Genomic DNA, 15,166 nt, shown 5'->3' on the forward strand with positions numbered 1-15,166 from the left:
ATTGTGGAATTTTGTTATGACCATACCTCCTAAATTTTTGAAATAAGTAAAATCGTATGATTCTACCAACTTTGACCCTATCTACGATCCGTATCGGTGGCTTATTTTTGAATTGTAAGATCGTATAATCGTAGATGAGGATCGAGATTCTAGTAGGTATGGGTCTCACTAATGTGTGTCGAAAAACAGAGCCTTTGGGCCTTAGACTGCCAACCCAAAGAGTTAAAAAAAACCCATGTATAAAATGGCGGGAAGAATATTATTTATCTACTAACTTTCCCGCCAAAACCGATAATCTAATTCATTACTTCCATTTTCTGGGATTCAACTCTAGACCTTAAACCCTTTCAACTACTAATCGGCTCGCATTAGAAGAGAGATAGAGAGAGAAAATTTGGCAAAACAATGGACTATGGAGCTCTATTCGTTGATGAAACTGCTGCTCCCGTCGAAAATGCTTTTCTGGAGTTCTTGAAAAGGTTCAACTTTCTCTTTTTCACTTGTTTTGATCTGGAATCGTGTTTTTTTGTATTATCTTATTAATTTTTTTTATTTCTTTATGGCTGAAGAAATTTGATTGATTTTGATCAGTTTCCGTGTGGATTTGAACTCGCGACATCCATATTATGTATCTGAAATTGAAACAATGGAGGAAATTGAATCAACAACTATGTTTATCGATTTCTCTCATGTTATGCGATTTGATGATACTCTTCAGAAGGCGATTTCCGATGAATATTTGAGGTAATAGTCCAATACTAAGTATTTTTATGCGATTTGATATTTATTTTAATTTTAATTTTTCTAACTTTATGTTTCTCAACAGATTTGAGCCGTATCTAAAAAATGCTTGTAAGAGGTTCGTGATGGAGCGGAAGCCTACTTTTATTGCCGAAGATAACCCGAATAAGGACATCAATATTGCTTTCTATAATATTCCTCTTGTCAAGCGGTAATCAATTGATTTTATGTTTGAAATCTTCAAATTAAAATGCCTTATAATTGAATATAATGGACTAATAACATATTAACATTTTCTGGCAAAGGTTGATGAGAAACCTATATTTGATGATTTTGATCTCTAAATTGGAGCCAATTATTGACATTGGAGTAATTTGATGTGTTCAATATGAGAATGCTGCGGTGTCTAGGTCTTTTTCCTCGAATCAATTCAATTTGTTGTGAATGCAGATTGAGAGAGTTAACCACTGCTGAAATTGGTAGATTAGTATCTGTAACTGGAGTAGTTACTCGAACCAGTGAGGTTAGACCTGAGCTACTTCAAGGTACTTTCAAGTGCTTGGATTGTGGTACTCTTGTTAAGAATGTTGAACAGCAATTTAAATATTCTGAGGTGTGTGATGAATTATGAATAACATTCTATCTAGCTATATAGAAGTATAAGATGATTTGATTAATTTAGCCAAGCTTGTTGCAGCCAACGATTTGTATCAATGCAACCTGTGCAAATAGAACAAAATGGGCGTTGCTTAGACAAGAAAGTAAATTTACTGATTGGCAAAGGGTAAGAATGCAGGAAACCTCCAAAGAAATTCCTGCAGGCTCTCTTCCTAGATCACTTGACATCATTCTGCGCCATGAGATTGTTGAGCAGGCTAGAGCTGGAGACACGTAAGCAATTGCAAGATGATTTGTTTTGTTGAAAGGTCTTACAAAGGTTTAATTCGTACAAACTCGTGTTTTGTTTAGGGTCATATTCACTGGAACTGTGGTCGTCATACCTGATATAATGGCATTGACTTCTCCTGGGGAGAGAGCAGAATGTCGTCGAAATTCTACTTCACAACCTAAGGGTAATGCATCAGGGAATGAAGGGGTTAGGGGTTTAAAATCATTGGGTGTAAGAGACCTCAATTACCGTCTTGCTTTTATTGCTAATTCTGTCCAGGTGTGTTTATAAAACTTAGTTTCAGCTCATTGAAGAATTTGAAATTTGCATTTGTGTGATTCAAGCCTTTGTTAAATCATATTTTTTCAATTAGATTGCTGATGGTAGAAGAGATATTGACATCAGAAATCGGAAGAAGGATTCTGAAGAGGATGACAGCCAGCAGTTCACGGTGTGTTCCTTGAGTTATTCTTAAGAATTTTCAGCTATTAGTGGTTTGATTTTCAGTTTATTTGAGACAACTGCATGATTCATTTCTGTATCTTTTGAATCTTTTGTGCATGTGTGCACATGTCTCTGTGCTTTATTTTTCATCTGATAGAATGCATGTTGCATGTACTTCTCCTAACATTTATCTTTGTATCAAATATGTTAGGTGTTGGCAGTTATATTGAAAATAGCTAGTTGTAGTGCCCTAAATGGTTGAGAACACATCTGAAATTCCTTTTTATTTCGTAGGATTTATCAAATGTGTTGCCAGCCTCGACTATGCATTAATATATATCTAATTGATTGTTAAGCTCCTTTGATATAGTCTATACAAGTAGTTTCATGCTGAAGTTTCGGACTTGATGGCATGATTGTTTGTCCAAACTGACAGGCAGAGGAGCTCAACGAAATCCAAAGAATGAGAAACACTCCTGATTTTTTCAATAGGCTTGTAGATAGTATTGCTCCAACTGTATTTGGCCACCAAGATATCAAGCGAGCGATTATTCTAATGCTATTAGGTGGTGTTCACAAGACTACTGAAGAAGGCATCAACTTAAGAGGGGATATCAATGTTTGCATTGTAGGGGACCCCAGCTGTGCAAAGTCTCAGTTTCTCAAGTAATCTATTGTTGAGCGCTGTTGTAGGTTTTTAATTATTGTTTTCACCCTTTGTTTATTTCCACCTAAAAAACTGATCATCTTACATTATCCTCATGCAGGTATACTTCTGGTCTTGTCCCTAGATCTGTATACACATCAGGGAAATCATCCTCTGCTGCTGGTTTAACTGCTACTGTGGCTAAAGAACCAGAAACTGGAGAATTCTGTATTGAGGTATTTTTTAATGAATTTTTCTCAGTGTGATGTGGTAATAGAACTATTTTGGTTGGACAACCATCCTTATAAAAATAGCTTTTCCATATACATCTGTTACTATTAGGTGAATATATTTAATTATCTTTGGTTGAAATTAGTGGAAAAAATGCTACCATTTACTCGGTCTCTTTCTTCTGTATTCCTCTTCCCCTTCTCCCTTACCATTGCTCCCCTTTTCTGAATTATTAGGAAATATAACACATACAGAATGAAGCTCGAATAGAATTTTCATTGTCATTTACTTCTCATAGAAAATAAAATTGAATTAATTTCAAAATGTTTACCATAGATATATACATATATATTTTTCAGTGTTGCCTGTAGAAAGCTATAAAAGGTACATTGTATGTTTACTGGCTGCTGCCTTGTTGTGAACTTATATCTCAGATTCTCAGCTACATAGAATGATCTAAGATACCTACATAAACTGCTTACTTTGTCACTTGTTTTTAGTGCATCAGCGAAGGTGTGGTTGGTTTCGAATCCTAATAACTTTTCATTTGAAAATTTTAGGCTGGAGCTCTAATGTTAGCTGATAATGGTATCTGTTGCATTGATGAATTTGACAAAATGGATGTCCGAGATCAGGTAATGTGCTAACAAAAATTCATTAAATGTATCCTGTTTATTCTGTTGTTTGTTACTTATGCGCAATTCAATTTGAAGGTTGCTATTCATGAAGCCATGGAGCAGCAGACAATAAGTATAACCAAAGCAGGAATACAGGCAACACTAAATGCTAGGACTTCTATTTTAGCCGCCGCCAATCCTACCGGGGGTCGCTATGACAAAACAAAACCACTAAAGGTAAGAATTTCTACTTCCAAGTTATATACAGTTATCTATGGCGTAAACTTTATTTATTTCACCTCCCTAAATTTTGAAAACTGTGACTTTGCTTTTAACTTGGGTTCTCAAAACTTTGACTGATTCAGACTTCTCTTTAAACAGTATAATGTGGCTTTACCTCCAGCAATCCTCTCGAGATTTGATTTGGTATATGTTATGATAGACGATCCAGATGATCAAATTGATTACCACATTGCTCACCATATTGTTAGGGTGCACCAAAGGTGTGAAGATGCATTGTCACCTCCATTTACTACTGCCCAGCTAAAACGTTATATTGCCTATGCAAAAACTTTGAAACCAAAGGTTCTCTCATCAATCTTTACTTGCATGACTTTTCCTGCTAGTTTCATAATCATTTGTGTATCTCAATTGCCACTTTTCTTTTCACTTTGAACAGCTAAGTTCGGAAGCTAGGCAATTGTTAGTTGACTCGTATGTCACCCTTCGAAGAGGTGATGCTGCTCCAGGTAGTAGAGTTGCTTACAGGATGACTGTTCGGCAGCTGGAGGCATTGATCCGACTATCAGAAGCCATTGCACGAAGTCACTTGGAAATTGAGGTGTATATTCGTAATTTCGTATGGAAACCTGCTATGTTTTTGATGATCGGAAACAGCTAAACTGCCAACGTTTGTCTTTTAGGTACTACCTCGCCATGTTGCTGTCGCAGTGCGGCTGCTGAAGACATCAGTTATCAGGTAACGAACGCCAGGAGCTGTGATCTCCATGTTCATGCCCTTGACCGTATTCATCTGATCAATTGACATTTTAAGCTAAATGTGTATTGTTCTATAATGCAGCGTGGAATCCAGTGAAATTGATCTGTCTGAGTTTAACGAAGATGTTAATGATGCCGAAGCTGGTGGAGATGGTCAGCCTGGTCTTGCTGAAAGTAAACAAGCTTCAGCTGATACAGGTAAGATTGTAAATCATCATTATAGACATCCTGTATTGCAAAATGCAAATGTTGTAGATCTTTATCTATTTGAATGTTGTGATTTTCAATTTTCTATTCAGTTGTATTCAGAAATCAGAATTTAGCAGTCTACTGGAAAAGAAGTTACTTGTCCATTTTCATTTTTTCGGTGCACACAAGGGGGATTAAGAAAGGGGGTAGGGGGTAGCTTGAAAAGATGGGAGGCTAGAAGTTGCCAAAACTATCTAAAGCACTTCTGGTAAAATTAATTTTTTGGTTTGAGTAGAATACCACTGTTAACATGCAAGCCTAATTAATCTTGCAGGAAAGGATGGTGGTCCTAAAGCTCAGGAACAGAATTTGGTGGTCACAGATGAACATTTTAACAAAGTAACACAAGCACTTGTTATTCGGCTAAGACAACTTGAAGAGACTGCCGAGCAAGAAGGTATACCGGATTTGTAGATTGTTTTCACTAGTTGGAAATTTCATTTCCATCTTCATAAAATTTGACAAAAGTAGCCTTTTACAACTTGATCTTTGAAGTTATTTGTGGCATCTGTTGGTGAAATTGAAGAAGCTAATGGCAGAGAAGTCTGCCTTGTGTTAATATGCTGCTAGTCGTGATTATGTATTCAGAAAACACCTTGTATTATGCAGGGAAAGGCCTTCTTGGAACAAGACAGAAGGAATTAATACAGTGGTATGTTGCACAACAAAATGAGAAAAACAGCTACAGTTCTATGGAGGATGCTCGAAACGATGTCAAAATTGTCAGAGCTATTATTCAGGTAATACTCTTAGTCACGGTTAATTTGTCTTGTACCTGAATTGGATCAGTGTAACATAATTCCCCATTTAGTTTGCTTTTTGAATTTGTGATCGCTAGCCCAAATTTGTCCATAATACGCTTTTTGATCCATGACTTGCAAGGAGATTAACGAATCATGTGACACTGAAAGAGATATATGACCGATTAACTTCATTCTTAACATCATTAATTAAATTCTTGTTCATTGGCAGAAATTGATTAAAGAAGGAAATCTAATCGTAGTGGATGACGGTAGGCAAGCAGCCACGGGTGTTGTAGGTGAAGAACAACCAACACAACCACCAGTATCGAAAGATGATAGGATATTGGCTGTTGCTCCAAATTATGTTATAGACTGATTTGTTAATGTGCATAAGAAATTTACACTACTGCGCTGATTCCAGGTAAAGGGTTTACACTTTACAGCAGTTAGTAGTAATGATAAAATATGCTGGGCATTTGGCAAAAGATATGATCAGCTATGTAAAATGTATAGCTTAACCTGTATTTTAGAGCTATGTAGTATGTAAGTATAAATTAGTAACTATACTTGTTTCCTCACCAGTTGTCTCCTGGAATTGTTTTTTTTTCTTCTGATTATTAAATTTGAAGTAGCTAGCTTTTCTTCTTTTCTTTTACTCAGTTTTGCTAAAATTTGTATTTGATACAAAGTTGTAAAATTAATATTTAGTCTCTTATGTGATCATGGTGAACTAGTATTTTAGGATGCTATGTATTTAGATTTATGAGAAATACCAAGGTCAAACTTTAACTTTTGGATGCCAAGGTTAAAATATACTTTGAAATTAAATACTGAAATGTTATGTGTAGAGTTGTTCAAAATAGATCCGATAATTCAAATTTACTTGACCTTATAACCAAACTTGATTTGACTCAACTTCAAAAATAATTTACAATGATGTAAAAAACAATGTGGACGCAGAACTTGATTTCAAACCGATTCGAAACAACTAATTCGAAATCAACTCGATGACTCGAATGATCACCACTAGTTATGTGCAAGGCTGCGCTTATATTAGAATTAATAACAATAATACTTCAAAGCTTTGATTTTAATAAACTACTATAGGATCGGCTATATAATAAATTGATGTGAAAAATCTCATTAATGACAATCAAAATAATTTAAGGCATCATGATTGAAAATCACTTGGTGTTAATGTGTTATACAACATGATTTGTTACCAACGCAGTTAAATGGCTATTATTTATATATTAGAGATAATAAAGAGGTTATTTTTGTTTGACTATTAGCAAATAATGTTTGTAACTATATAAATGATTAAATATACATGATTTAAATAATCATTTTAATTTAGTTCATCATAATGTAATATTAAAGAATTATGAACATTTGGCCTTATAGAAATAAGGGATGAAGCGGAGTTATACTTTTATTTATCATTAATTAATGTTCAAATTAATCGTATTGCTCTATCATCTTGTTTGTTTATCTATTTTTATGATTTTGCTATATTTTATTGAGTTTGTTAAATTTTGTCATATTTTCATTGATTTTATCCTCATTTTATTCTAATTTCATATACAAAATACATTCTCTTTCTTCATTCCATCCATATGTTCATTACAAATTAATAAAATAACTTTTTTTCATCGTAATAAATATAAATAATTTAGGTGCTTCGATAATAAAAAGTTACGAAGGTGATTTTGTTTTGAAATTTGTAATACATTAGTTTTCAAGAAAAATATAAAAAACGAAAAAGTATTCTTCCATTGCTCATGATATTGTATACACTTTTTCTGAATGAGACAAAGAAAAAATATATGTATTCTTATATAATCCACAAATGTATGAGTATTTCTAAATAACTTAATTACAAATTACACATTCCTACAAAATGAAGGGAAAAAGGTAGTAGTGGTGGTAGTATTACTTAGAATAGGTTGAGTAAATTAGTCCCACAAAAGAGAACCCCAACTCATGAGTCATGAGACAAACCATAAAACCATAAACATAAATTTGCTGTCTTCACCGAAAATAGTTGTGTCCAAATTTAAACTTTTGCACACATTCTCTTTTGTGGATCATCCGCAAATTCACTCTCTTTCCATAAACATAAATATGTCAAACACCATGTTCAAACGCTTATTAAACAAGCCTCAAAATTTGGTAATTATTATCTCTCTCCCTTTTAATTTACACTATATAACTCAAAATCCTCTTACATATTTTGAGTCATATATTGCAAATTCAAAGCACCGAAGCAGTATACACTACAATAAAAAAAAAAACTATATAAAGTAAAAACTCATTGTAAGTTGGAACCAAATCAAGAGATTTAAATTTTCTCTTTCATTTCTTGTATTAATTTATCCAATCAGTTGAGAATTGAGATCTGAACACAGATCTACAATAAAGGCATACATTCTCTTGGCATCAAAAACAACCTTACAAGTTACAATCATCTTAAGTATTATACCCCTACCCCCATTCCCCACATATTTCTCTCAAACCATAATATATCCTTAGGGCAAAACATTCCTTTGCTTTGCTCTCAAGAGGTTTATAATACTGAAAGTTACCTTTGAGAGGGAGCAAATACTTAAGACTGAAAAGCTCCACATTACCAGATGTACGAGCGAGTGCCTAAAGGGGTTTCCGGGCTTGTCCTTTTTCCATTACGCGTTTTGCTATCTTGCTTTGTGCTCTACTACTCCGATTCACTCTCAATCGTCTCTAGTCCTTTAAGTCCCCTTCGCTTTGGCTGCTACATTTCACATTACCCATCAAAAACAAGCACTAAAAAAATTATATAACAAAATGATAGCAAAAAAGAGGATCTGATCTTTTGTAAATACATGAGGCTTGTGCCCCGATATATTCTTTTGCACGGGGTTTTATTACAATTACAATCATACCACTTAACTTAGCTAATATCCACACATATACAAGCAACTACAACATCAACTCAATACGTAATATAGAAAGTTCACTGACAATCAAGCATGTTAGTATTGCATTCTTTCCCTATTTCTTGACATTGGCAGTCCCTATCTATCATCAAGCATGGTGGTATGAGGCACAAAAGAGTAAACTTTCTTATCCTTTTTCCTGTATAAATTGAAGAAAGAAAAAAAAAAGGATATCTATCATCAACTTGAGGAGGAACAAGAGGGCATAAAGCTCTAATGAATCAAAAACATAGTGCAACAACATGGTTTAGGTAGTGGCCGAAAGATGGTCATGAAACGGATTTTGCAGTCAAAGCAAATGTTTAGCGGTTGTCTTGGCCTATGTTTCGATCACTGTTTGCTCAAGAGTCTTTATAATACCGTCGCAATACACCGATGCAACCTTGTTTTGCATTACTAAATGAAATTGTTTTCTTAAGTCAAAACTCTAAACAGTATGAACTGAGTAAAGGGTAATAAATTGATTTTAGGTATAGTGTCCTTTTCCTAGTATATGTATAAAGAAACTCCAATAATGATTTATTCTGTCTGAGTGGGTGGGTTAGATTGACACCACTGACCAAAAATTGATTATTTTCAAATTCATCAGAAAACTTACCAGAGCTATCACAATAACACCAAATCCATAAATTGACTAAAAAATAAAACAAAAATTATCCCACAAAAAAATTAAGTATCTTTTCAAGGCATGGGATAAATATTCTCAGATTCCATCAAATATGTCTTTGATTAAAAAACTAACCGTTTGAATCAATGTGTATAAATAATAAATATTCCCCATGAATTTTTGTCTCTGCATATTTTTTTTATAATTTTTGACAGAATAATGAGCTTCTTGACTTATATCTTGTCCAATTCTATAAATAACTATACTTTATTTTTGAGATATACTTCTATAATTTATAAATAATATGTACATATTTTCTCTTTATCTCATCCACAAACGTTTTTCACCCACATATTTATTTTCAAAATGTTTTAAAAATAACCAGGTGCATTTATAACAAAATCACAAAGACGGAGAAATACATTGGAAAACATCCTTTAACGTAGATATATTTTATAATGGGACTGCCACTAGCCTCAATTAAGAGATAGATAGCTACTACCTAAAAGGAAATTCTTCAAAATTCTGATCCAATAGTTAGGAAAAAAAAACACTTAATCTGAATCCACAGATTCACCTCATCCATCTAAAGGTATTTGTCCAATCAAAGATATATTTAACATTTTTAATTCAACGACAACAACTCTAACCCAAAAGTATTAAAAGGGATGCACAAATTAATAGGATCGGGTCACAACTAGAGATGTTCAACGACCCTCAAATTTTGAGCATGTCTGAATGTTGTCTTTTCCTAACCACCAAATCACTTGCTAAATTGGAAAGCAATTAAAAAACACACTCGAACAAGGGTAAGGTTGCAGATAATCAAGCATCAATAAGAAACAAGTTTTTTGTAGTCATGAACAAGGATAAGACAGTGTATATCCGAATCTCGAACCCAGATAAGGTGGTAGTTACTTAATGACATCATATTATAATTATAAAATTAAAACTGATGTAATGAACAAAGTAAGGGTAACATTTACCTTCTTTGAACTTTTTCTTTCTCTAACTTCATATCTCGCCCGTGTCAAATCTGAAAGCCAAAGACCTGGAAAACAATACTAAATCCCAAAAGACAGATGCATTAGAACTAATCATTTGACAATTCTATATCATAAGCAAAATCAGCCATAAATTTAGTAATTAAATAGTACCTGGAGGGCTCTATCAACAGCTTTAGCCCTCTTTTTGGGGCGATGAGGAAGTTTAGTACCCTTCATTGCATAAAAATCATCCTCTTTTTCCTTCCTAGAAAGGGATAAATATATCCTTGGCCATTCAATTATTTCACTCCCTTTTTCGGCTTCAGCCACCGGAGAACGCACCATCTGGTCATGATGATGCAGATGATGTTGTTCTCCTTGACCCAATTCACCATTCTTAGTCCCATTGCCCACTATTGAATCATCTGATTTCACTTTTCTAATTGATGATGAATATATCTTCTTTTCACTTTTGTCTATACATGAAGATCGCTTTCCAACCGTTGATCTTGATATTGGACGGCTACTAGTACTACCACTGCCATTGCCATTATTTCTTGATGGTGAACCGTTGTTTGTTGTGCCCATTTGATCAACTAGGGTCCTAACCATCAATTCACAACACAATTTGTAAAAATACTATGTGGGTATTGGATTTTGAATCAAAAATGTTTTGATAACTAAATGCTTCTTACTTTTATAGTATAGAAAAGGAAAGGAAAATAAATATACTGTGAATAGTTATTAATTTTTAAAATCTAAGAGGAAGATTTATTTTTTTTTTACGCTCCCCTTATTTTATAGTAACTTTGATTGCTGGTGACTCCATCCATTCCATTTTATTTATACTCTCTATTATATAGGTAAAAATAATAATTAAACGAGAATAAATTTGTGAAGAAGACTAAAGGGATTAGTAAGGACCGTCACCAAAAAGAAAAGATTACAGACAAAGTGAGACAATTATATATAAAAATTGAACAAAATTAAATGGAACTAGAGGAGCAATACAAAAAAATAAACAAAATGAATCATACCAGTTAATTTAGATCTTTAGAGTTATGTAATTTTTTTAATGGGGAGAATGATGTAATTTGACTAAAAATCAAGTTCAAAATGCAAATAAGGGACAAGGAAGAAAAAGTCAAAAAAAGACAGTGAGGAAAAGAAGCCTCTACAGTCTACATGTTTCTCTTTTATTAAATATTTATAAATGTTGTCTTTTTATTAATACTAGCATTATTATAAATAACATTATTTACTCCATTTTCATAATTTCTTCTTAAATAACGAATTTTAGTGTCAAATTTTGATTAATTTCTAATTAATTTATATAAAAAAAATATATTTATGTAAAATTTTGATAGATTCGCCTCACTATAAACTTTCTAAATATCAACTTTTTAGTATTTTAAAAACCTCGCAATTAAAATTAATTGAATATTAAGCTTACACTGAATCGCAAAAAAATTAAATGTGAAAAACAGATAAAAATGTGTTAAAAACGACCTACTAGTACATTAATTGGGTAAGAAACTAAAAATCATATATTACTAAAAAAAAACTAAGAATCATATAAAATTAAATAATTGGGTTTTATCTCAATTGAAGATCAATTACCACCTTTTTAAAAAAAATAAAATTCAATACTCATTTAATCTCTCTTTTCTTAGGTCTACTTTGTAATCCAAAAACAAAAAATAAACTAAATAATTAATATCAACAAAAGCCAGCTTAAATTTATCGTTTACGTTCAAGAAAAATAAAAAAAATTAGAAATTAGTGAATAATAAGTAAATACTTAAGATGAAAGTAGGACCCATCCTAAAAACAAATACTCACTCATGTACTACTTCCATTCAACTTGCATTTAATTTCCATTTAAAATTATCCCATCTATACTTTAATTTTTCTACTAGAGATATTCCTAATTCTCTTTTAATCTCATTTAAAAACTCATTAATTAATTCGGTTACAAAATAATATGTTTCATTTACATTTCCATCAATAGTTACAAATTAAATGAAATAAAAAGAGTACATAAGAAATAAGAAATAAAGATGACTGAGAATTGGAGTTTGATTCTTAGTAGTACTCATGGTGTAAGTCTAACCTTCACTAGTTTCCTTTCCTTTGGCCTAACACCCAACCAAAAATTAAAATAAATGTAACAAATTTAACAAGTCGACTGTTTTAACTAGTCGGACTATGATAAACGGACCCATATATGGTAAAGTTAGGGAGAGAAACAAAAAGCTACACCTACTAATCTAATCTTCCATCAAAAGCAGAATAGATGATTATTAAAGGCTTAAACACCAAAACTCGAGGGCACATCGGCCATTAAACATTTTATCCTCTTAACCATAGTAGCTTTTCATAGATCCAGAAACGAAAACCTCACATAAGGAAAACAAACAAAAAAAACCAACTCCAAATCCAGAAAAAAGAAGAAATAATTGGAATTTTAAGAATAAAAATCAAAGAAATTTAAATTAAAATCAAATATATCCCCAAATAAATAAATTCACAAAAATACAAAGAGTAATTGAAAAAGCTACCTGTTCTTAGAAGAAAGAAAAGCAGGAGAATCCTTTCCATAGAGCAACCCATGAGGTCTATTCCGTGAAGAACCTCCATTTCTGCTTCCATTACTTGAACTTGAAGCTCCACAATTAGAAGTAGAAGGATGTGGAGGTGGCATTACCATTGATCTTCCTTCCGTTCTCGAACACCTTGATCTCTTCCGTTGTCCCCATTGTAGTAGCATATCACCTCCGAGCCGATTTGGACTACTTTCGTTTGCTGCGGATGAACTTGATGCTTGATTCTGAATGATGTCTTGATGAGCAGATTTATGAACATGAATTGAACCATTCATATTCAGATTATTGTTTCCGTCAATACTGCTATTTGAGATTTCTGCAACATTTTGAGTTTGTTCTTCTTTGCTTGATTTGAAATTACTGGGATTGTGAATTGATTTTCTTAGAGTTGTTGAAGTCAGATTATCTGGGCTCATTGTTAACCTGTTCAAACAAATTTGTCGATTAATACACCATAAGATCTGGTTAATAAGGAATGGAACTGCAGGATCTACTCAAATAATGTCTCAAATTTTGAAATTACAGACTAAAATCACTTGAAATCATTCTAAATTTTATTTTCGGAATCCAAATTCAGGTTCATCGTTTTGAAATCCTTTAACTGATTTCAAATTCAGTAGAAAAAAATGTTTAGTAGATTATACATAAATTGCGTCGTCTCGTGAGAGCTTTCAGAAACTGTCAATCAAAAGTAGAAGGTTTTAGCATTTGGTAGCTCTGATTTTATTTTCTTTTACAATCAAACTTATCAACATCTTTGAATATGAAAAAATCAAAAAGTTTCTCAAACCCAAAGAATTTTTACAACAATTCCTGAAGAAAATTATTAAAAAAAAAAAAAAAAAGAAAACCGGAAAAATTGACAGATCAAAAACACATATACGAAGCATCTCCGTCCAATATCAACTGCTCCATGTTTTATTTGTCGCAAAATCAGGGATCTCTTGGCTTTCCACAGCCTTAAATTAAAAAAAATACTGCAGAAACTGAAAAAACTACAAATTAAAAATGAAGAAAAATTTTGATTTTTGATCTGGAAAACAAAAACTAGAAGCATTACATTCTGAATCAAACGCCTTATAAAATGAAGCTTGTTACAATTAGATCTTCAACATAGCTACATAAGTACAATCTGACATCGAAAACATTGATAAGATTTCAAAGTAGTGGAAAAATCCTCTTTCCTTGAACAGTTGAACATACTATTCAAACAACAGATTTTGAGGGTCTGAAATGTAACAATGGAGATAATCTCTGTTTCAGTTTACAAAAAATGGAATAGCGGTTGATTTTTGGTAGAAAGAATGGTAAGTGAAGAGAAAAACAATGGAGGAAGAGCTTGAGTGTCGATAAAAATGGCGACAATGAAAGTATGACGCAGAGAAAGAGGAAGAAGAGAGGGGATAGTGTTGAGTTTTCTACTAAACGTATTAAAAGATTGTGTTTAGTCTTGTCTTCCCTTTCTATTTATTGGAAATTTTACAACTCAATTAGGGAGCTTTTCTTTACAACACTTACTTTGTTACTTCCTTCCTCTCGATGTGATGTGTTCAAAACACATCTAACCTTCTCAAGGTGTTTAAAATATATTTGACCTAATTGGATTTAAAAATTATTTTTAAAATAACGTAAAAATTAATATGAATTTAATTCGTCTGATATGAGATTGTCTTATAATAAGATGGACTCACATAATTGATTCATTTCTCTACTTGATTATTTTAAAATTATAAAGGATCACTTTAACACACTAAATGTATATAAACCAACGCAATAGAATTGATGTCAGTGTCACCATGAAATCATTTCATTTAAAAGTTAGTGAATTTAATGGTCCGAATGCAACATTTTTTTTATTTTAGTTTTTCTCATAATAATTACTACATTTTTATTTTGATATTAAATCACATTTTTTTCTTTTATTCACATTTATACGTTTAATTTAATATCTTTATATCTCATTACTACATAGTTCTCACATTTTTCATAAATTATGCTTTTGTAATATCACCCTTTTAAAATACATTTGTATTATACATGTTGCAAATATATTAAGGGTGTGAATATGTTGTTAGAAAAATATTTGTTTATAATGTCATTTAAGTCTAATAATGGGTTATTAAAAGAGATTAATTGAAATTTACAAGTAAAAATATCATTAGTTTTGTTTAATAGTAGAAAGAATATCAATGTTGTCCTTTTTTGAAAGTTAATAGTGTGCCACACAAATAAATTAGTGAAAGTAATGAAATAATGTTTATATGAAAAAGGTGCAAGTAAAAGAATTTGTTTTATGAGAAAAATAATGCAAGTAAAAAAACAAATAAAGTATGTGGTTAATTTATAATCAAGGTTGAGAATCATTGTGTGGTGGTTTAATTTTATTTTTTTTCTCCTATTTTTTGCATAGGCATTTTATTTTCATCACCTTTG

At 32.2% G+C, this 15,166-nt stretch overlaps 2 protein-coding genes across 5 annotated transcripts; one reads left to right on the forward strand and one right to left on the reverse strand.

Annotated features, from left to right (window-relative positions):
- Positions 1 to 277: 277 nt before the first annotated feature.
- On the forward strand, positions 278 to 6,279 carry LOC130827677 (DNA replication licensing factor MCM6-like). Of its 2 annotated transcripts, none has more exons than XM_057693473.1 (18): positions 278 to 479; positions 592 to 744; positions 827 to 952; positions 1,192 to 1,354; positions 1,439 to 1,632; positions 1,711 to 1,909; positions 2,004 to 2,081; positions 2,511 to 2,740; positions 2,842 to 2,956; positions 3,512 to 3,586; positions 3,665 to 3,805; positions 3,950 to 4,153; positions 4,248 to 4,409; positions 4,492 to 4,547; positions 4,650 to 4,765; positions 5,091 to 5,213; positions 5,426 to 5,556; positions 5,789 to 6,279. In XM_057693473.1, the coding sequence occupies exons 1-18, from the start codon at positions 406 to 408 to the stop codon at positions 5,933 to 5,935; spliced, it is 2,487 nt and encodes an 828-aa protein (XP_057549456.1). In that variant the 5' UTR covers positions 278 to 405; the 3' UTR covers positions 5,936 to 6,279. The 2 variants fall into 2 exon arrangements, with proteins under 2 accessions (XP_057549456.1, XP_057549457.1); XM_057693474.1 differs by having other exon boundaries at positions 347 to 479; positions 570 to 744.
- A 1,601-nt stretch (positions 6,280 to 7,880) lies between these two features.
- On the reverse strand, positions 7,881 to 14,279 carry LOC130827678 (uncharacterized). Of its 3 annotated transcripts, none has more exons than XM_057693477.1 (5): positions 13,794 to 14,279; positions 12,689 to 13,156; positions 10,299 to 10,731; positions 10,128 to 10,205; positions 7,881 to 8,326 (listed from the first exon to the last, which is right to left on the reverse strand). In XM_057693477.1, coding segments are annotated over exons 1-5 (1,035 nt in total). In that variant the 5' UTR covers positions 13,796 to 14,279; the 3' UTR covers positions 7,881 to 8,272. The 3 variants fall into 3 exon arrangements, with proteins under 3 accessions (XP_057549460.1, XP_057549458.1, XP_057549461.1); XM_057693475.1 differs by having other exon boundaries at positions 7,881 to 8,329; positions 13,794 to 14,269; XM_057693478.1 differs by having other exon boundaries at positions 7,881 to 8,673; positions 13,794 to 14,269.
- Positions 14,280 to 15,166: the final 887 nt, after the last annotated feature.

The sequence above is a fragment of the Amaranthus tricolor genome, chromosome 11 (assembly GCF_026212465.1).
Source record: "Amaranthus tricolor cultivar Red isolate AtriRed21 chromosome 11, ASM2621246v1, whole genome shotgun sequence".
NCBI classification, from domain to species: Eukaryota; Viridiplantae; Streptophyta; class Magnoliopsida; order Caryophyllales; family Amaranthaceae; genus Amaranthus; species Amaranthus tricolor.

Bases quoted from the DNA above. Each gene is read 5' to 3' on its own strand.
- LOC130827677 (XM_057693473.1), top strand. From the start codon at position 406: ATGGACTATGGAGCTCTATTCGTTGATGAAACTGCTGCTCCCGTCGAA. The intron at 1,355-1,438 runs GTGTGTGATGAA...AGCTTGTTGCAG, and splicing joins AGCAATTTAAATATTCTGAG to CCAACGATTTGTATCAATGC. The intron at 2,957-3,511 runs GTATTTTTTAAT...TGAAAATTTTAG, and splicing joins CTGGAGAATTCTGTATTGAG to GCTGGAGCTCTAATGTTAGC.
- LOC130827678 (XM_057693475.1), bottom strand. The intron at 10,732-12,688 runs GTAGCTTTTTCA...ATTGATGGTTAG, and splicing joins TTTCTTTCTTCTAAGAACAG to GACCCTAGTTGATCAAATGG. The intron at 10,206-10,298 runs GTACTATTTAAT...TTTGGGATTTAG, and splicing joins CTGTTGATAGAGCCCTCCAG to TATTGTTTTCCAGGTCTTTG.